The sequence below is a fragment of the Alligator mississippiensis genome, chromosome 2 (genome assembly GCF_030867095.1).
Source record: "Alligator mississippiensis isolate rAllMis1 chromosome 2, rAllMis1, whole genome shotgun sequence".
NCBI lineage: Eukaryota > Metazoa > Chordata > Crocodylia > Alligatoridae > Alligator > Alligator mississippiensis.
This window is the reverse complement of record NC_081825.1, coordinates 192336571-192358285: the sequence shown is the minus strand read 5'-3', so window position 1 is coordinate 192358285 and position 21715 is coordinate 192336571. Positions and strand designations below refer to the sequence as shown.

Below are 21715 nucleotides of genomic sequence, written 5' to 3'. Positions count from 1 at the left end.
TAGTTAGGAGGAAGAAATATATGGCTCTTTTTCTGCTACTATAATAATGTGTTAAAAGTCTTGCGGGCTATCATAACAAGCTGGACATCTGCTATAGCAACCGTTGGAATATGATGGAATGAATAGCATCAATAATATTAACTTCTTTATGGGAAATCAGAAAGAAAAAGTAGCCTTTGAAATGGAATCTATTTATATGTTGCTTTTGCTGTGGTCTGTACCTTACTTCCAAGCTAATGACAGTCACCACAAGACGGTAAGAATGCATCCTTTGAATGTCTTTACTTGTTAAAACACTTTGATCAGTGATATTAAAATTAGACTGCAGAAAAAAAATATTCAAGCTTTCTAGTAAAATAATCTAGAATCTGCTTATGGTGTTCTTTGTATTCTTGTATTTTCCTGTAAACTGCAGTGGATGCAAATAGTTGAAATAAATCTTAATCCATGAACCATAATCCATGGCATCATGAAACTTCGGCTCTAATCCTGGAAAGTTTCATTCAGAAGACCAGTCATACTGAAACCAATGGTATTAATAGTGCATGGAGATTTTCAGGATTGGATCGTTTCATTAATACCTAGAAAAGTTATAAAAGTTCCAATTTTAATTAATAGATTTTTTCAGAGTCCTGAAAGTTATCCAGATAAAGCATGAGTCTAGTGTGTACATTATTGTTTGTGATTTGACATTTCATGCATGAACAGTCTTTATAGAGCAGGGGCTGGCAATTATTTTGGATAGAGGGCCACTTACCGAGTTTTTGGCAAGCCATTGAGGGCCACATGACAGGCAGCCAGGGGCAGATAAATATTAATTTTCTACATTTTTTTAGGGGCCCCGTGGGCCAGATAGAATGGTTTGGCAGGCCGCATCCGGCCCCCAGGCCGCATTTTGCCCACTCATGGTGTAGAAGAATATGGTGCATAATTCCAGTGAAATATGGACCTCCTCATTTTCAAGCAACCACTCATACAAATTAATTTGATACTTTTAATTTGATACTTTTTTACAAATTAATTTGATATTTTTCCCTGTGCATAATGTATAATACATTTAAAATTGTCCAAAATATTTGGTAGTCATCTATTCTTAGTAAATAAAACCATCCTTACAAATTACTTGCTTCTTTTTTTTCCTGCTTTCTGGTTTTTTGGTTTGTAGATTCATTGTGCTTGCATGCTAGATATTTCTGTTTACAACACATTGTATTATCAGCTGACAGGGCTTCCAGCTGCAGGGGTGCACCTTGCCCAGCATGAAATCCCCAAGCCGTGGGGATCACCACTGATTCCCATGTTAGGAGTGAAAGTTTTGGTGCATTTTGAGTCCACAGTTCTAGTTTTGAGCATTTGTAGTTGCCCCAGACTAAGAACCTTTGAGAAAGGAGTGAACTCTTCACCTGCTGTGATGTAATGGCCTAGGTGATAAGTCTGAGCATGCTCAGTGTAAGGAGTTTGATAATTTGCTAATACCCAAGGCTTGCAGGTGTGTGAAATCATGCATTGTGTGGATCATGCGTTAAATCCAGTCTCACCTTTACTTGCATATGCAGAGAGGGTCATGTACTCTTTTACCAGAATGGAGATTTTCCTTAGCGAATTTGGTCTCCCCTTATTGTAATGTAGTTTGCTGTTCATTTGGCTACTGTTCTTCACCAAGGGTTGTATTCTGGCAATTTATTCCTGTAAGAGCAAGATGTTCTTTAGGTTGAAAGATGCGAGCTCATACCATCTTCAGAGCTCACAATTAGTTTTTTAATATGTCTTGTTTTTTCACTTAGATTCGTTTACATGTTTCAATGGAGGTGAGTGTGTACGTAGAGAGCTCTGTGACTGTAGTCGATTTAATGCAACTGGATCAAGATGCCAAACAGGTATGTAGAAAAAACCTGTTACAATGCACCATTGTCCAGTTGTGGTTTGTAAGAGACCAAGAGTTAACACGACTATGTTACATCTTGCTATTCTGCTTCCCATGAGTTTGATTGAGATATGTTTTAAGTGTTGGAAGTGTCCTACTTCCTCAATTCTGCAGGACTGTAATCCTAAAGACAAATGCATCGTGTGCCTTGGCATTTAGTTTTTCAGTCCAAAAACATTATTTGTTTTCATATTATCTTTTTTGTCTGTTTAGTGTATAACACAGGTGCTGAAAGAGATCACATATGTCGAACATGGGGTCAATACCATTTTGAAACCTTTGATGGACTCTACTATTATTTCTCTGGGATGTCCACATATGTACTTGTGAGACAGAATGAATTAGATGAACAGAGTTTTTCAATACAGGTTGGTGACCGCATTTTTTAAGTTCACTTCATGCAGTGATTGGACATACTCATAACTGATGAGTTTACAATGGTAAAATGATATATAGAAAAGCTACATGGTTAGAGAATTGCATTAAAATGCATGGGCCAAGTCTGTGATTTGTTTAGCACCTACAATTCCTAAATGCAATGGAAGGTTGCTTTTGAAATCGCTCTTGAAATCGGATCAAGTGATAGCAGATGTGTGAACATTTTACATTCTATGTATATTAAGGGTTCCTGCCTCTCATTTGAGTTTCCAAGCACCATAGTTACATAATAAAGCCATGTATTTTTGAAAAAGTAGTTGATGTTGGATATAAACACATTTTTCACAACCCCAAGCCACAACTGAAACTCTCAAGAAGCTGAGCCATCATTTGCCATTTGTTAAAAATGGTTCCACTGAATGTATTATTTCTAGGGACCTACTGAAATCAAGGCAGCAGACGGGTGATTTCATAGGTCAATCACAGCATAGCCACCATTTTTTCAGTCTTATTGCAGCAGAGCCCCCCTATGCCTCTGACTGGCCAAGGGGGCCCAGTGGCCCCACCCCTCACTGCTGAACAGCCTAAAGACTGGCTGTCATGCCACCCTGCCCCTCACTGCTGATTGGCTGAGAGGGTTGTCTGTCTTGTGGCCTTGCCCCTTGCCACTGATTGGCAGAGAGGGGTGGGGCTTCATAACAGGCAACCCTCTCAGCCAATCAGTGGTGAGGGACAGAGGGGGCAACTGTCATCTTGGGTGCTCCTTCTTGTGCTGGCAGCTCCCCCTCCTTCTCCCCACCCCCTTCTTCCCCAGCAGACTGCGAGGCCATGCTGCAGTGGCTATGACAACTACTGGTTCCAACATGGATTACTTTTTCAAAAATACATGTCTTTATTATGAAACTATGGGGCTCCAGCATTTTATTTTTAGTAAGTTAGTTTTGTTTTGTTTTTTTGATTTTGTGGATTTTGCAGGCCTTGTCTTATTTCTCTGATTCTGCAAAATCCACAAAATTATGAATTAAGTATGTCCCTAATTATTTCAAATACAATCTTTTATATGAGATTTATTATTTTAATATATATTTAGTTTAGAGTTGGAATATTATAGTCATGATGGTTCAGGACATATACAAGAAGCAAGATTATTTTGTTATATCTTTTATTGAACCAATTGTACAGTTGAGAGAGCTGGTGGAAAAGCTTTGAAGTACCAAGTGCCTTTCCTCAGGTGGAGGAAGTCCCTTCCCTAAAAAGTATTTTAGTCAGTTAGTGGGAAGCCAAAACTTGTCAGAGGAAGGGGAATGAGGAAGATTTGGATATTTCAGATAAGTAATCAGACTGAAACCTGAACATCCTCTGGTTCACCATGCCTAACAAAACTGTTCTGTATATTGAACACTATATTGGTGCTATCAAAAGTATATTGATTACTATCTGATACAAATAGATGGTCACATAGGACGATTTAATTCTAGCTTGATTGCACATAGAAGCACTTCCTCTTTATGCAAGGTAGCGTTACTCTTAGCAGGCTTGCAGAAACCCAAGACCTGGAGACTAGGGGCATTTGTACACATGCACGCACCATAGCGGTGGGTGCTTTAAAAGGACCCAGTGCTGTGGTGCATGATGTTGTTTAAGTGGTGAAATGTGCACCAGCACTGAGAAAATCATGGTGGCATGCTTTTGAACTAAAACACATTGGAGGTGCTGTAATTCAAAAGTGCACCGCTGCGATTTTCTGCGTGCTGATGTGCATTTTGCCACTTATACAACTGCATGCGGTGTAGTGCAGTTTGCATCAGCTTGCATGTAGATGCATCGTGGGATGAAAACGTCTGTATAAATGCCCATGAAGACTACACTATTCTCTTACTTCTCTCACCTCTTGATTGTGCTTGTGGGATATTATTTGGGCACCAATGGAAAATATTGAGACTGTTACTGAAAGCTTATTTTTCCCCCAATAATTTGGCAGGTTCATAATGACCCGGAATGTCAAAGTTCTCCATATTCTTGCAAAAGGTCCGTTAGCTTATTCTTTTCTGGAGATGAAGAAATAAAGTTGAGCAGTGAGGTCACCTACAGAGGACTTGGGTAATTACATTTACATTCACTGTGCTATACAGTATTTTTAGATTTAATTCATTTTCATTGTATCATTTTGACAAACATAGATATAAGCAATATCACTTATTAACGTCTAAAAGAAAAATAGGCAGAGCGTATTTTTAGAAATATTCCTAGAGTTAGAAATATTCTAGCAGTTAAGTGTGCTGCCAATTTTATTTCAGAAAAAAAAGTGTGTATCAAGATATCAAAATTTTGGGAAACACTGCCTTAACCATTTAAAGTCCTTGCATTGACAATAGAATTCCTTTTCATTCTCAGTTTTCAGGCTACCAGACTGATAATGACATTGTAGCTGCCCCTCCCTATAATATTCCCTCCAAGTGCACTCTTCTAAGCATTTGTAGGAAGCAAGTTGTCTTCAAGGGGTCATCTGACAGTATTTTGCATCTCAGCGCTATAGGAAGGTAGCTGGTCAGTTTATGGAGTAGTTCCTTAGGAGAATGACATTTTAATTACACTGTGGCATTAAAGACATGAATGCAGAACGTTTTTGTTTTGAATACAAAGGGTTAAATTCTGCTGTTACCTACAAACCTGTTAATATATGAAGTAACTCAATCGAAGCTAATGTCAGTGTAACTTGGAGCACAGGTTTCCTAAAAATAGCAAAATCATTAAATTAATAAATTGTAATTTCTATATGAAATGTCTTTGCTTGTTTGTCTTTAATTCTGCTTGTTTTGCAGAGTAAAATTACCCCAAGTTATAGGAAACGTGCACATCCAAAAACTAGCTGGGTATATCCTAGTTAGACATCAGTATGCATTCACTCTGGCTTGGGATGGTATATCTGCTGTCTATATTAAAATGACTCCAGACTATTTGAGTAAAACACATGGGCTGTGTGGAAACAATAATGCTGTCTTGCAGGATGATTTTGTGACTAGTTATGGTGAGTATTTAAAATTCTTGTTATGCTGTACTATAGATTTACTTCATTTTAAGTTTTCATGGTTAAAAGTTGTCTTCAGTTAGTGGAGACATTATGGTAATCTTAATCTGAATTTGAAATAAAATATCATAACACTTCTGCCAGGCATTATCCATAGTAAAAATGGTTGTGCTCAGTATAATTTCTATGGCTGGAATCTCTTTTAAAATACACTAAACATTTGGGTCAGGGACCATCCTGGAACTGTATTCATACTTCAGGTTTTAGAAACTTAAAAGGTAAATGTGTTTTTACTTCTAATAGTGTTCCTTTCAGTAAGTGGAAATAGGAGTCTTAGCAAGAGGAGAGGAGGGCAGGCTTCATTGGGGGGGGTGGGGGGGGTGGGGAGGGAAGAAAAAGGATTGGGTCTCTCACTGCTTCTGCCTTCAGCAGGCTTCTGCAGCTGTCAGGATGTCTGGGGCCACCCAGGAATGGGCTTGTTGCCCCTAGGGAAGTGCAGGGAGGTGGCACGAGGGTGGCTGGGTTTGCTGGTGGCCAGACAAGGTAGCAAGGATGGTGCATGGGGTGCGGGGCTGCCCAGGTGGGCTTCTAGCTCTCTGAGTGCTGCCCCAGCTCAGAGGCGCATGCTCCAATGCTTTCCCAAGCCTGTCCGGGCTTCCAGTGCCCCGTGCACCATCCCTCCTGCCTTCTCTGGCTGCCAGCACACCCAGCTTGCCCCTGGGCCAGTGTGGGGATGTATGTGGCAGGAGGGCCGGCTGGGTTTGTTGGCAGCTGGAGAAGGTGGTAGGGATGGTGCACAGGGCACTGGAAGCCTGGGTGGGCTTGGCGAAGCATTGGATTGGGCTCTTCTGAGCTGGGGCAGTACCTGGCCACCTAGAAGCCTGCCTAGGTTTCCAGTGCCCTGTGTACCACCCCTGCCACTTTATCCAACTGCCAGCAAACCCACTTTTTGCTGCCCTCCTGCCACTTTCCTGCACTGCCCCAGGGGCAAGCCAGGTTGTTCCTTGGTGGCCCCAGGTGTCCTGCCAGCCGCAGGAGCCTGATTAAGGCAGAAGTTTTGAGGGGCCGGATCCTTTTTTTTTTTTTTTTTCTCCCCCCCTGCGGACTGCAGCCGAGGTGGGGAGGGGGCAAGCTGACAGCTGCATTGTTGCAATTTGCAACATTGCAACTAAATTACATCCCGAAGTAGTTTAGTTTTGCAACGATAAAAACTTATTTTAAACATCCCAAACTCTTGCACGTGTAGTGTGATGCCACTAAGCCACACAGTGACATTTTCATCTTGTGTACATGGTAATGGTGTCACGTGTCCAAGCACCCACAGACACAGCAACACTTATCAGCTCAGTTCTTCCCCTCTGTTCCTTTTATGCTCCCATGGCTGGCATTAGGGGCCATGGTGGTAGTTATTAGCATGCAAAACCCTGCAGGAGCAGCCTTAGCAGTGGGGTTTGCCCTTGTTCCCTGAAGTATAGATCAGGGGTTGGTGGGGGTTGCAGCAGGGCAGACAGTGAAAAGAGCAGGGCACAGCAAGGGGAGGTGGAACCAGTTAGATCAGTAATTTTATTTTATTTTTTTTTTGGCTTCAAAGCTTTTCCTCCACATCTTTTTTGAATTTAGAAATGTCTCTCTGATTTTCAGCTGGGGTACCATGAAATTTAGGAAAAAGATGTTTTTTAAGAGTATATCTCAGACTGGTATGATTTCCTTTGGCAGGGGAATGGCATATGTTATTTGTTTTGAAAAAAAATATGCACACATACATGCCTCTTCTCGGGTGTAAGGGTTAAGTGCGGAGCCAATTTTAATCCAGAAAAAAAGCGTGTATCAAGATATCAAAATTTTGGGAAACGCTGCTTTAGCCATTTAAAGTCCATGCATTGACAATAGAGCTCCTTATCATTCTCAGTTTCCAGGCTTCCAGCCTGATAATGACATTGTAGCTGCCCCTCCCTACAATATTCCTTCTAAGCGCACTCTTCTAGGCATTTATAGGAAGCAGGTAGTCTTCAAGAGGTCATCTGACAGTATGTTGCATCTCAGAGCTGTAGGAACGTAGCTGGTCAGTTATTACTAACTCTTTAACTTCCAGTCACCCCCCGATATGGTTATTAAGAACATTGTAGTAGCTAGATGGAAGGTGCTATAGAAATGTAGTTATTGATGTTTTGTCAGATTACAGCATTGATATTTGTGCGTGTTTTTTCTTTTATTCTAAAGGAAAATTGACGGAAGACATCGTAGAATTTGTTGAGAGCTGGAGGGAAAATCCTCCACAAGGTGCTCCCAAAGAAGAGGACTCTTTTAACTATGAGCCACCCTGTCTGATGCAAAGCCAAGGCTCTTTGCAGGTTTGGATCAAAATGAATGATGACAATTAACTTAGCTTGTAATTCTTATAAGGCCCAAACTGGAGGTGCTGCTCAATTTGACCTTTGTTGTAAGAATGTTCTTGAACAAAGGCAGATGTCTTAAGGCAATCTGGAAGGTAGGCTTCAAAAGAGACTGTGAAGCAGGAGTACCCTGCTTCCGAAGTTGTTATTCCTGCAAGCTGATCACTACAGCATATCATTGTAGCACTAACTGCCTGGAGGACTTTGTGTTTCTTAAGGGATGCAGTTCTTAGGCTTATGTATTTAAAGATCTGTCTCTCATAGCTTACAAGAGCTTTGACAAGATTCTCTTCCTTTATTTCTGTGAAGGTAGGTATGGAGAGGAAGATTGGGCTTGTGGAAGAAGATATTTCTCACATCCTCTTTTCTTCTCTTCCTCTTCAAAGATTCATGCATGTCTGGAAAAGGGATTAGAATGGTTGATGGAGTGGGGTTTTCCTTGTTCTTTTTTCATCTACTTTTTCTTTAAAGTTTCTTATTTGGTCTTTAAATCTTCTGGCATATATGGAGTGAAATCCTCTATATCTGGTTCCAATGTTTTAATCAGATTAAAGATTTTTTTATTTTGGAGGGACCAAGTATGTCATCTCTGTAATCAAGATGGCAGGAGGAGGGGAAGGAGGGAGGGGGCAGAAAGTTAGCATGCATGTAGACATGCCAGGAGGCTGCTCTGATGTGGTGTAATTATACATACTTCAGCCTAATTAGCACAGTCTAGCCAGCCTCTGCCTATTGTGTATCAGTGTCCCTGCACTTCAAAATAGCAGCAGGGACACTTTAGTTAAACCTTGTTCAATGACCTTTGGTTAAAGCATCCCTGCTGCCACTTTGATGCTACCGCACTTTAATTGGAGTGGCTCTCTGAGAGGGTCTAATTAAAGCACCCTACCCCCCACCCCCAGAGCATGTATAGAAACATCCTTAAGCCCAAAGTTCTATCAGTGAAATGTACTAAAAAGGGGTACAGTTCTAAGTCTCTCCTTTTGCAAAACTTCCTTCCCTTTCCTGAAAATTTCAGAAAACAAATGAAGGCTAATCAGTAAGTGGCAGCACTGATGGATTAGTTTTTTACCCTTTTTGCCTTCCCCATTCTACCAGTTGGTTCCTTTTAAAGGTCAATTGGCAGTACCACCTAAGAAGGAATGGATGAAATGAACAAATACAAAAAAAAGGGAATGACTGGCTAGACTGCAGTACTGGAGTAGAAGGATCTGGGGGGTTATCATGGACTATAAACTGAATATGACTAAACTAGGATGTATTAACAAGAATATAGTATGCAAGTCTCAGGAAGTGATTTGTTCACTCTATTTGGCACTGGTGAGGCCTCATCCATAGTACCATGTCCACTTTTGGGTATTGTACTTCAAGAAAGATGTGGACAAATTAGAAAGAGCCTAAAGGAGAGCAGGAAAGAAAAGAAGAAGAAAAGATTTGCGGTCTAGAAAACATGTAATATGAGGAAAAGTGGGAAGAACTTGGATTGTTTAATTTAAAGAAGAGAACACAGTCTCTTCAAAACACAAGGAGGGAGATCTTAAAAAAAGGTCACAATAGATGTGTGCCTGCATGTGCATGGGTCTATCTGGGATTTTGAAAGTGGAGGTGCAGATAGTGTGGCACAACACACAAAAACACAGTTAAAGAAAAACTGGTTTCTTCACTAATATGCAAGGGGCTAGCACTATATTATTCAGTTTAAGATCAAAACAAATACAAATATTTGGAGAAGATTGCTCATTGTCTTAATTCAGGCAGGGAGGTTTTCAAAGACTTTTTTCAGGATAGGCCAATGTTTAAAGTTTGTAGAAGCATTTTGCGGTAGTACAGGCAGTTGGCTAGAACCACCTAGTTTTATAAATGAAAAAGTATTCTGGTATGGATAATTCTAATTCCAAACTTGAGAATGCTGACTCAGCTCCACTTTGGTCCATATCCAATTATATAAACACCAGCAGAAAGCTCTGAGGAGTCAACACTGATGGCACTAGGCTGGAGAACAACATACTTCTGGAAACTGCTTTCAGTTGTTGAGAGGATATGATGTTTCCTGGACCAGTACTGCACTGTTGCGTGACTCAGCTCCGCAGGGGGCAGAGATCCGTGCCGGGGTCTCCTCCCCTCCACTGCCCACCCCGTGCAGCCCCACATCTCCAGGGCAGCGCAGAGCGGGCAGCGGCAGCAAGGAGACCCCTGGCATGGATATCTGCTCCCTGTGGAGTCGAGTCATGCGGCAGAGCAGCAGCATATAGCTGTTTACCTGTAAGCCCAGCTCCAAAACTCTGAAATTTTCTGAAACATTTTCGAAACGTTTCAGATGCCTTGTTTTGTTTTGCAGCTGTTTCTGAGCCTTCTGTTCTGATTCGGATTCAGTGTTTCAGGTGTCGAAACAGTCCGAAATACCTCCAAAACGAAACAGCTGCCGAAATTTTGCACAACCCTAGGAAACAGTATCTTTGCACCATGTGCTGTATTGATTACACTTATTTAAAAAAAAAGAAAACATTCTGTTCACAATGGTTATCTTTTTTTTTAGAAGGTCTATGCTTTATGCAATACACTGTTGTGGCCCCCGTTTGAACAGTGTCATGACTATGTGAGTCCTCTTCCTTTCATGGCCAGTTGCACCAATGACCTCTGCATGTAAGTAAGCTTTTTTTCCCCTGGTAACTCAAAAGGTAGTAGAAAAAACATTTTCCTTCCATCTGGAAAACATTTTTCCAAGCTTAGGAGACGTAATACTTACCTTTTTTATTTTTAACATTGTCTCTAATAATTTTTGTACTGAAATAAAATAGGCCAGATTCTCTTCTCATTTATCCTGCTTTTACATTTACAAACCATCACAGTGTTCACTGGAGAGAGTCCCACTTTCTTTGGCGTCAAGTGAGGAAAGAATTAGCTTCAGTTACTTTCAGTTGGTTTTAAATTACTTAATTTACCTGTCCTAGACTGGTATGCATTTTGGTGCTAAAAATATCCAATCATTAGCATGTTCTGTTCTTGTGATGCAGGACTACAGCATGGCAAACAAGTAAAAACTTCTAGAAACTGTAAGTGAATCTTACAAAGTAAGAAGATGAATAGTTAAGTTATCTACAGTGCTTAAAGATTAGGCTGTCTTCTGGCCATCCACTAAGCAGTTTTGTGTGGACTGCTTCTGACTGTAGTTTAAAAATGCCCTCATCCCCCTGCTTTTCCTGTGGCAAGTTGGAATATTCAGGCACCGTGTCTAGTAGTTGTGCATGTGGGTTGTTCATGACATTTTAAGAATAGGTTAGACAAATATTTTATAGCAAGATCTGCTTGGGGGAGGTAGGGGAAAGGGGAGAGGGGAAGAGAGTGGTATGGCACTTACTGTTGGCTGAACTACCCTTCCCCATCTAGTCTCACTTGGTCTCCCCAAGCTACCACCTAACCCAGTCTGCCAAGCCTGGATGGAATGTTATTATAAAGGTAAGGTGAGTGCCTTCTGGGATTGGGGTGAGACCTTTGGTGCCACTTTTTCTCCTGGTGCTTGTCTTCCTGTTTTAGGCCAATTGGCGTTAAATGCATGCTCCCCTATATCATTCTTCAGGCCTTTGCATAACTTAAGTAATGAGTCTCGTGCCCCAGTGGCACCAGTTGTGGCCTGCTAATGCTTATTGTGACCTCCAGCCTCCCCCAATAGCCATGCCCATGCTTCACAGATGTTACTCAAACTCAATTGGTGGAGACTTCCAGCCCAGATGATATTTTCTGCCTATTCAGGTCCTTAGCCCCTATCTCAGCCTCAGACCTCCTCTGGGCTTCAGCCCCACTGGCCAGATTTCAGCCCTCTTGTCTTTGGCTGTAACCCTTGGCCTTAGCTCACTATTTCTAGCCTCCACTTCTTGGATTCAACCTTCTTTGCACCCCTGCTCCATTCAGGGTTCAAGATGCAGAATGCCCCAGGCACTGTACTGTGTGGCCTCCACAATGCCTTTTATACCAATCCCAAACCTCCAGTAAAATTCAGCAAACTTCTGACCACCAAGAGAGACAAGTCCAAAATGTACCCTACTGGGAGAACAGAAGTAGCCTTTAAAACTTTTAACCTATCTGGACTAACAGCTTCACCTATGCCTGGGGCATCTTCTCTGGGCCAGAATTTACCCACTCTGCCAGAATGCTGCTTCTCCCTGATACTCCAGGCTGGAATATTTCTTCTTTCCTGGGTAAGTTTATATGCTGGCCCAGCTCCACCCCTACTGGTCAGCTGCTCCCTGCCTTGCACCTCTGGCACAGGGGTTCCTTGTTATCTACTTTATAGCCTTGTTTAGCTTCAGCTAGCTCTGCCAGAGGCAGACCAACATCCTGGATCAGTTTCTCCCCCACCAACAGCTTCTGCACCAGTTAGCAGGCTGTGGTTCATTCTTAGTCTGGAGCTCAGCTTCTGGGCAGTGTATTCTTAGGCAGCTTTTCTCCTTTATTAGCAGGTGGCACCACTACTACAGTTCTTCCCTTGCCTCCTCCACTGAGTTGAATTCTTCTCTTCAGTAGGTTCTACCTGTTGCTGTAGCAGAGATGCTCCTGTCCAAGTTCTTGCCCCTCTGGGCCCCAAAGGTTTGGCCCTTAAAAGGACCTCATAATTTTCTCATGCCCATCAACTCCTTACTAACAGGACTAGAGTTCCCTGGTACATGCTTCGTTAGGATGACTTATATGGGGATGATCCTGAGGTCCCTTCCAGCCCTACTTCTCTATGATTCCATGAAAATATAAGATTGTGTGGAGAAAGACACTCTTCTGTGTTTTATATGATTCCAAGCACAGTAATGGCAGCCATAATGCTTTTTTCCAACTTTAGAATCATAGAATCAATGGACCAGAAGGGACCTGGAAGATCATCAAGTCTGGTCCTCTGCTGTAGGCAGGAAGTTAATGAGCTCAAACTAGCTCAACGAGGTGCTTATCCAGCCTCCTCTTGAACACCTCTAAGGATGGTGACTGCACCACTTCTGCTGGGAGTGTGGTCCAAGTTCTAGTTACCCTTACGGAGAAGAAGTTCTTCCTTATATCCAGTCTAAATCTTCCCTCTGTTAGTTTGTGCCCATTGCTCCTTGTCCTTCCAAGGAGTGTCTTCCTGAAGTGTTGCTCCCCTCAGACCTTGGTGTTCCCCCCTGACATACTTGTAGGTGTCTATCAAGTCACCTCTCAGCCTCCTCTTACTCAGACTGAGCAAGCCTAGTTCCTGGAGTCTCATATGGCCTATCCTCAGGCCCCTGATCATGCAGGTGGCTCTTCTCTGCACCGTCTTTAGTTTATCCACATCCTTCTTGAATTGTGGTGCCCAAAACTGCACACAATACTCCAGCTGTGGCCTCGCCAATGCTGAGTAGAGAAGGAGAAGCACTTCCTTGGATCTGTTGGCAACACAGTGGCTGATGCATACCAGAGTTTTGTTTGCCCTACTGGTGACTTCATTGCACTGTTGGCTTATATTCATCTTCTGGTCAATTGTGACCCCCCAGGTTCCGTTCAGGTGCTGTGCCAGCCAGTGGGTTGCTGCCTATCCTATAGTTATGCTGAAGGTTCTTCTTACCTGGCACTTTTCCCTGTTGAACCTCATCTGATTCTGATCAGCCCATAGAACCAGGCTGTCTAGGTCATCTTGGGTCCTTACCCTATCCTCTGATGTACCCACATTTCTCCACAGCTTGGTATTGTTGGCACACTTAATCATAGAGTATTCCACCCCTTCATCCAAGTCATTAATAAATATGTTACAAAGCACGGGTCCAAGCACCGATCCCTGTGGGATGCCATTGAAGACAGGCCTTCAGGATGAGGCTGTCCCATTGACTAAAACTCTCTGGGACCAGCCTCTAAGCCAGTTATCCACCCACCTCACCATAGGCTAGTCAAGGCCGGTACCCTCCAATTTAATTGAGAGAATTTCATGAGCAACACATTCAAAGGCCTTACTGAAGTCTAGTTAAATGATGTCTACCTCATGTACCTTGTCCAGCTGGTTAGTTACCTGGTTGTAAAAGGACACCAGGTTTGTTAGGCATGATCTACCCTCCACAGAGCTGTGCTGGTTGTTTCTTAATACCCTGTCAGTTACAAGCTCGTGATTTATGTCCTCCTTAACAATTTTTTCTAAAGTTTTTCCTACTACCAAAGTCAGACTAACCAGTCTGTAGTTTGTAGGGTCATCCCTCCTTTCTTTCTTAAAGATGGGTACTATGTTGGCCCTCTTCAAGTCATTCGAGACCACTCCCAAGTTCCACAACTTTTCAAATATCTTTGCCAAAGGCCTTGCTATGAGTTCAGCTAGTTCTTTTAGGACTCTTGGATGCAAGTTGTCTGGCCCAGTGGACTTGAAAGCATCCAATTGTTCTAAGGAGGACCCTCACCTGCTTGGGGCTGATTTCATGCTGTCTGTTGACTTCCCTATATTTTTTTGGGCCTCTGGACAGGTGCACAGGTCCTGTTAGCTTTCTGGAATACTTATGTGAAGTAAGCATTTAGGATCTCCGCCTTTTCCTGGGGATCTATTGTGGGCTGCCCCTCTATATTCAGTAGGGGTCTCACAGTGGAGCTCGAATTTTTTTTTCTTTTCTTGTTGTACCCCATGTACCTGTAGAAGGACTTTTTGTTGTTAATTTTGAGTGCTAGCTTGATCTCCATGCATGCTTTGGCTTTTTGTATCTCATACCTGCCGACCCTGGTTATATGACTGAACTCTTCTCTGGTTGCTGATCCTTTTTTTCATTGCCTGTATGTGTTCTTTTTCTTTTTCAAAAGTTCTCTAATATCCCTGTTGAGCCAAGCGGGTCTCTTGGCTCCTTTCCCACTTTTTGATCTCATGGGATTGACCTCTTTTGAGCAGAGAGGATTGCTCCCTTGAGGAGGCACCATCGCTTCTGAACCCCCAAATCCTCCACATAGTGGTCGCAGAGGGCCTATCTAACAAGACTCATGAAATTGTTAAAGTCTGCCCTTCTGAAATCTAGGACTTCTGTTCTAGTAGTTGAAATCCTAGCCTTCCAGTGGATGGTGAACCTAATCAGATTGAGGTCACTGTCACCCAGAGTACCACCAATCCTCAGGTCCTGTGCCATGTCCTCCCCTTTGGTAAGCACGAAGTCCAGAGTGGCTTCTCCTCTAGTCGGACCTTTGACAACCTGTGACAGAAACAGGTCATCAGTAGTTGCCAAGAAATTGGCTGACCCGCTGGAGCTGGCTGAATAGTCCGTCCAACAGATGTTAGGGTAGTTGAAGTCACCCATGACAATCAGGACTTTAGTGCAGTTCCCTGGAGAAAGCCTGATTGTTCTCCTTTTCCTGGGAGGGAGGCCTGTAGTAGACTCCCACCATCAGGTCTCCCTCTCCTGAACCCCCTTCTGTCTTGACCCAGAGGGTCTCAAGGGACCTCTCCCCACTATCAAACCTGACCTGCAGGGAGGGGTACAACTCTTTCACATAGAGGGCCACCCCTCCTCCCTTCTTCCTAATGCAATCCTTCCTGTAGAGCCTATAGCTGTCGATATACACTACCCAATCATGCGTCTTTGTCAACTCTATGAGGTCTATCAGGAAAGCCAGTTCCTCCTGTCTGTTGCCCATGCTTCTGGCATTCGCATAAAGGCACCTGAGTTCCCCTCTGGTCACCTCAGCTTTTCTGTCACTATGCAAGTATAGTGGGCATTGGTGCTCATCTTAGTTGGTGCTTTCATCTTAGTATTTTTTCTTGAGAATTTCTTTTAATTTAAAAAAAAGGTCAAGAACCCAGTTCTCTCAATGTTTTATGCTACTATAAATCTAAAATAGAGTTGTTCCTAATTTATATGGCTATAAATTAGATCAGAATGAAGACTAAGGTATGTTGATCAGCAGTCTCCAAAGCAAGGTAGAATACTTTATCTGCCTAAGAATTTTAGGTCATTTAACCAACCCAGTAGTTCAAAAAGTTAGTCATATAAAACCAAAAAGAATATGTTAATTGCCAAAACAATACAGGGGTCAGAAAATCAGTAAAGCTTTGGTGACACATTTGTAAGACTGTAGGGAGAAACTAATGTTACGGTAATTTTTATTTTGTATAAGGTCAGCATCTGATAATGCAACTTGGTGTCGAGCATTAACTGAATATGCCAGGGCCTGTGCCCATGCAGGAAAACCTCTTCACAGGTGGCGGACGCACTTTCAGCAATGTGGTATGCAGACTTTTATATACTTTAGGGATAGGCATATTTTGATTATGTGCAACATAGCCATTGGTTGCACTTCAGTGTCTGATTAATATGCATATTTAGTCTTTACTTAAGAATCCTTCATTATTAATGGTTTGATATAAATGTAAGGTATTAATAAAATGTTAAATGCTTTTTTAAAATTACTTTAGAATATCTTAAACATTAGTTCATATGGAAATATTGCAGGTCTTTCTTAGGAAATTCTTTGGCTTGCTTATTATAAGACCACTGTTTCAAATATTAGGAATCAAAGGACTTTTGATCAAACTATAAACAAATGTGAAAAGAGCATAAACATATTCATTAATACTTGGACAATTTATTAGGGCAAATCTCAAACTTATTTAGCAAAAAGGAAGCTATGTGAAAGCAACATGATATTTTCTTGCACTGAGGTGGTAGCATAATGCCTTTCCATTTCTCAGCCTGTTTCATTTTTCAGTTATTACCTGTGATGAACAGTTCACCTACAATGAATGCATCAACTGTTGCCCAGTTTCATGCCAGCAAAAAACACAATGTATTGACAGTGAGCTTCCCTGTGTCGATGGATGTTACTGTCCAGATGGTAATACAGCTTTGTTTCTCAAATATTTTTATTCTATAGCTAAATTTGATCTCATAAATATGTGGGACATGAGAGGATCTAATGGAGCCAGGAGACATTAAAGGCAGTTTGAGGTTTTAGGTATTCCCTTGCATAGGAAACCCATTGTGCCCACTGTGGACAGTAGCCTCCTTTCCCTTTCAGGTAGAGATGTTCCTTCTCTTCCCTCTTCATGCAGTCAGTAGGAGAGCTGAACCCTCAGTGTCACAATACAGCTGCAGGATGTCACACCCAGGCCACCTCTGACCTGCCACTTCCAGACAGTAGAGTTCTGTCTCTCCAACTAGACTGGCTGCTCCATGTTCAAGAGTGGCTGTGGTTGGAGTGGGAATGCTGCATGGTGGGATGCCTGAAGGACTGCATAGCTACCTTATCCCAGGACTCTGGCCAGACATAAACATGCTCTGTGGTATCCTGGGAGAAAGTGATGGTGCATTTTATCTCTCATACTTTGACAGCATTTGACCCAGAATAATGAACACACACATCTGTAAATGTTGATTTAGGCACTGGACAAAATACTTTCTCTCAGGAGAAATATGTTGGGTCTCCAACTGGCTGTAGTGGCTGCTACTTATCCCTATAGTGGAGGCTGTCTTTAGATATGGAAAGACTTCACAGCATTAGTTATGCTCATTTCATATTATTAAGCCCTTTCTTGTAACCAACAGATTAGAAACTTTAAAAATGAAAACTAAGATTTTGATAACATCACATGATTGAGAGCCAGAGTCCTCAATGTATGCTTTGCATGTCTGTGTGTCAGCTCTGTATACACGCTAGAAGACATTTTACCTTTATTCTCCATTTATTACTGCCATTTACAGGATATGCAACTCTCCTTACCCTTCTAGATTGGAAGGGTAAATAGACAAAATAGGGCGGTGTTGCTCTGTAAATCTTAAAGGTAGTGTTCTAGCTAATATCTTACAGGTTTGTAAGTGTAATCAGTTTTGGTATTTGTTTAGCTTCCAGTGGGCTACTTACATTTTTCAGTCCTTGGCTCAGTACTGGAATAATATTAATTTGAATATACATTAAAATTGTAAATAAGTAGCAAACAATACATTGAAGTATGTGGTCGAGCATCAAGAGTATAAAAAATGGGCATTTAACAACAGCCACCAAAATCCATCAAACATTGAAATGAAGTAGCATAACTTTCAAAGCTGTAAATGCCCTGCAACTGACAATGACTTCAGTGACAATTTGGGGATCAAATCATTAAGTTAAATATTAATTTTGTTCTGACAAATGAAAAAAATCCTTTGAAATAGTCTAAAGCTTAATTATTTCACTGGTACAGAAGTTTTACTATTAGACATACTAGTTAGCCAAAGAATGCTCTTTCAGCTGTTAGTGGAGATTATTTACAATTCCTTTTCATGTTGGACTATTTTTCTAGGTCTAATTTATGAGGATGGACTGTGTGTCAACCCAACAGAATGCCCTTGTGACTACCATGGAAGTTTCTATAAAATGGGCTCTGTGGTGCATGAGGAGTGTAATAACTGGTTAGTCCCTTCACTTTTCTTGCAACATACCTGATTTAGTTAGTTAATCTTTCTTATCCTATAGTTTTTTAAATTATAATCAATTATCTATAATGTATGTCCTTCTCACCATATTTGCTCAAATCCAAGGCAAGTTCCCCTCTCCCCTCCTCCAGACAAAATAGCAGGAAAAATGCCTTATCTTAGATTTAAGTACCAGCCTGGAGTAGGCAGCGAGTCAGCTCCAGATTTGGCCCTGGGCTTCTGGGGCCAGAACTGAGCTGTTGCTTGCCCCCAACTGGGGAGTCGCTTGTTTGGGTGGGGGGAGACGCTGCAGGATGGTGGGGAAACCTGCCCCTCGCCATCCAGCTGCCTCCTTTTTCCCCCTTACCTTCTGCTTTGGCTCCAGGAGCTGATGCCACCTCTCCCTGTCTGGCTTGGGCTAAGGCCAGACCAGGGATGCTGTTGCTTCTTGCTGTCCCAGAGCCAGAGCAGAGCTGCACTGGAAGGTAAGGACAGGGGAACTGGAAGTGTGGGGAGTAGGCACAAGGGACAGGTGGAAGGGATCAGGGACAGGCACAGTAAGAGTAAAGGATGAGGGACAGGCTGCAGGAGAGAGAAGGGGGTGGAAAGGCAGGGAATAAGGGAAGCAAACACAGGCATGAGGGGAAAAGGATAGGAGGCAGGCATAGGCACAGTGGAAAGGGGTGGGGTGCAAGGCTGTAGGGAGGAATAGGAGGTCAGGGGTCAAGCAACTGGGGGGAGGGGCAGTCAGCAGGGGGGCATGAGGCAGAAGAGCGCATGGCAGGGGGCAGAAAGCAGGGTGGATGGAGATAGAGGTGAGCAAGAAGCAGGAGTCTAGCCCCTGGCTCTGCCACTGCTTTTCCCCCAGCAATTGGGAGGGGAGGAAGGAGGAATTTAAAATGATCTTCTATTAATTAGATTTGCAACATTGAAAATTATAACATTTATAATTTTCCATGCATAGAATCTAAGCATTGTAGGCATTGTCCTAAGTTTGAAGCTGTCTTCGATTTGGGTAAATATGGTATTTTGAGACCATGAGTTTATTCTTAGATTATGTAAATATATTAGAACAAGAGAAAGACGAGTGACAGTATTTTCATCATACATTGAAAAGGTGACGCTCCTGACTGTTATAATTAAAATGCTGTGTTGATTTAGGCATTCCATAACTGCATATACTGCTTTTCACACTTAAAAAATGCGGAAGAAATGGATGTTGATAGATCAGGGGTGGGCAAAATATGGCCCGCGGTCCAGATGTATCCCACAAAGGCATTCTATCGGACCCATGGGGCCCCTAAAAATGTAGAAAATTAATATTTCTCTGCCTTTGGTTCCTGTCAAAAATGACAGGAACCAAGGGCAGTAGGACCCAGGGGAAGCCCGGTGGGCTCCAACAACAGTGGGCCCACCCAACCCTGCCCCCAGCTGGGGCTTCTGGCCTGGGAGCAAGTAGCGCTGGAACTGCAGGTAAGCTGGTGGGGGGAGAAGGGCAGGGGGGACCCTGGACAGGGAAGGAGCTTGCGGGGGGGCGGGAAGTGGTCCCTTCCCCGCCCCGTGCCCGGCGTCGTGTGCTGCAGCTGCTCGCAGTCCGTGTGGGGCTGCCTATGCCTGCTCCGGACAGTCCTGTGTGGGCTGCAAGCGGCTGCAGCGTGGGGCACCAGCCATGGGGCAGGGGAGGGGCTGCTTTTCCCTGGGCTCCTTCTCTGCATGGAGAAAAGCAGCCGCTCCTCTGCCCCATGGCCGGTGCTCTCTGCTGCAGGTGCTCGCAGCCCACGTGGGGCTGTCCAGAGCAGGCACAGGCAGCCTCAGGTGAGCTGCGAGTGGCTGCAGTGTGGGGCACCAGGCATGGGGCGGACGAGGGGCTGCTTCTCCTCACCTCCCCCCCGCCCCCCCACTCAGCACCACCTTGTAACCTGGCCCCACTGCCAGGCTGCCAGCGGAGCCCAGTTACAAGCTGGTGCTGAGTGTGGGGAAGAAGGGCCCCTTGCTCACCGTGTGGCCGGTGCCTCATGCTGCAGCTGCTTGTAGCCCACCTGGGACTGCCTGTACCTGCTCCAGACAGCCCCATGTGTGCTGCAAGCACTTGCAGCAGGGAGTGCTGGCCATGGGGTGGGTGAGGGGCTGCTTTTCCCTGCATTCAGCACCAGCTTCTTCCCTGCCAGCAAGCAGGGGGTCACGGCTGTGCTCTGCCCCCCTGCCTGTACTGTGGGGCTGGGGGGCACTGGGTGTGAGTGGTCTGGGAGCCAGTGGGAGCATGGGGCCTGCACCAGTGCCCCGGGGTCAGTGCCAATGGGGCCCAGAGCAGGGTGGCAGGAGCGTGGGGTCCCAGCTGGCAGGGGCTTTATGGAGCCAGGCCAGCTCCCCCCTCTCCCTGCTGGTGCAGCCCAGCCCAGCTCCATGGACCCCTGCCAGCCTGTGCCCCACTTTGGGCCCCACTGGTGCTGGCCCTGGGCCATTGGTCCCAAGACATTGCGACATTGGTCTCAAGATGGTGACCAGGGGACAGGGCACCTGTTAAGGGGTGGGGCACCTGTCAAGGGGCAGGGCTACCCATGCGGCCCTCGACAGCCTGCCAAAACTGGGTAAGTGGCCCGCCCGAAATAATTGCCCGTCCCTGTAATAGATACAGCAAGTACCCTGTTATCAACAGTTTCTGAGCTATAACACAGTGGCATAATGAAGACAGAGTAACTAAAGCAGCTACTCTGGGCATCAAATGTGGGGTCAAGGCCCAGAGGGCAGATAGAAAGAAGCAGCTGCTCCCATATCCATGCGATCACAACCTTTGTCGTGTGGAGTGGTGGCAACTGGAAGATAGGGCCCTGTGTGTGGCAGCTGTCCTGGGCATCTGGCCATGTCATTACATTTCTGCTATGTTTCCCAATCTACAGTGACTATTTAAATAATATTACATAGCCAACAAGTGCTAGTTAATTCTCATTGCTGTTTCAGTTGTTCAGAGGAGCCTAACAATATAAATATTTAGAGTTAGTGTGAGCTCCTTAACTACCTTTTTAGTGAGTATGAACTAAGAAGCACAGAAAATGAGACTTCTTCCTTAAAACTCAGTCTTGTTTTGATATTTTTAGTAGAATTGTGCTGTATTGCTTTTAGTAAGGAGAGGTGATCAAGAGTTGACCTCAGCTTTTCCCTTAGATTCAAACTAAATCCAGTACAAAACACCAAGTGCTGGGGAATGAGGAAGGAAGAATAACTGTTTGCCATTATTTTATATGTTTGTATCTCTTTATGTTCACAACTTCTCAGTATATAATGAAGAGCAAGTGTCATTGTGCTGTGAGCTATTTTATGAGATTCCCAGCCTAATATGAGCCTCCTAGAAGCTCAAGTGAAATTTGAATGAATAAATGTCCATATTTTAAAGTGGTTAAATCAAAACTCAATTTATTTGACATTTTGGGGCTCAGTCATCATTAGTTTCACTAGTAAACAACCAAAGACAAAAAAGCAAGACTCGTTCTAGATTTTGTGGAAGTTTTATGCACAGTTACAGATGGGATTTCATCCTGTCATGTCTTCACTTTTAACCACTTCCCACCACTGCCCACAATTTCTGGATATGGTCACTGCATGCCTGCTGCTGCAACTTTACATTTCTCTCTGTTGTTTTTGAGAGACT

General features: G+C 43.5%; 1 protein-coding gene across 1 annotated transcript in view; it reads left to right on the top strand.

The window, feature by feature from the left end:
• OTOG (otogelin) overlaps positions 1 to 21715 on the top strand; it is a 205494-nt gene that overhangs the window by 32917 nt on the left and 150862 nt on the right. Inside the window, exons 5-13 of the mRNA XM_059722614.1 lie at positions 1785 to 1877; positions 2138 to 2292; positions 4284 to 4402; positions 5125 to 5330; positions 7551 to 7681; positions 10260 to 10366; positions 15797 to 15906; positions 16388 to 16513; positions 17958 to 18066. Of these exons, the coding sequence (XP_059578597.1) occupies positions 1785 to 1877; positions 2138 to 2292; positions 4284 to 4402; positions 5125 to 5330; positions 7551 to 7681; positions 10260 to 10366; positions 15797 to 15906; positions 16388 to 16513; positions 17958 to 18066 (1156 nt within the window). The remainder of the gene's footprint in view (positions 1 to 1784; positions 1878 to 2137; positions 2293 to 4283; positions 4403 to 5124; positions 5331 to 7550; positions 7682 to 10259; positions 10367 to 15796; positions 15907 to 16387; positions 16514 to 17957; positions 18067 to 21715) is intronic.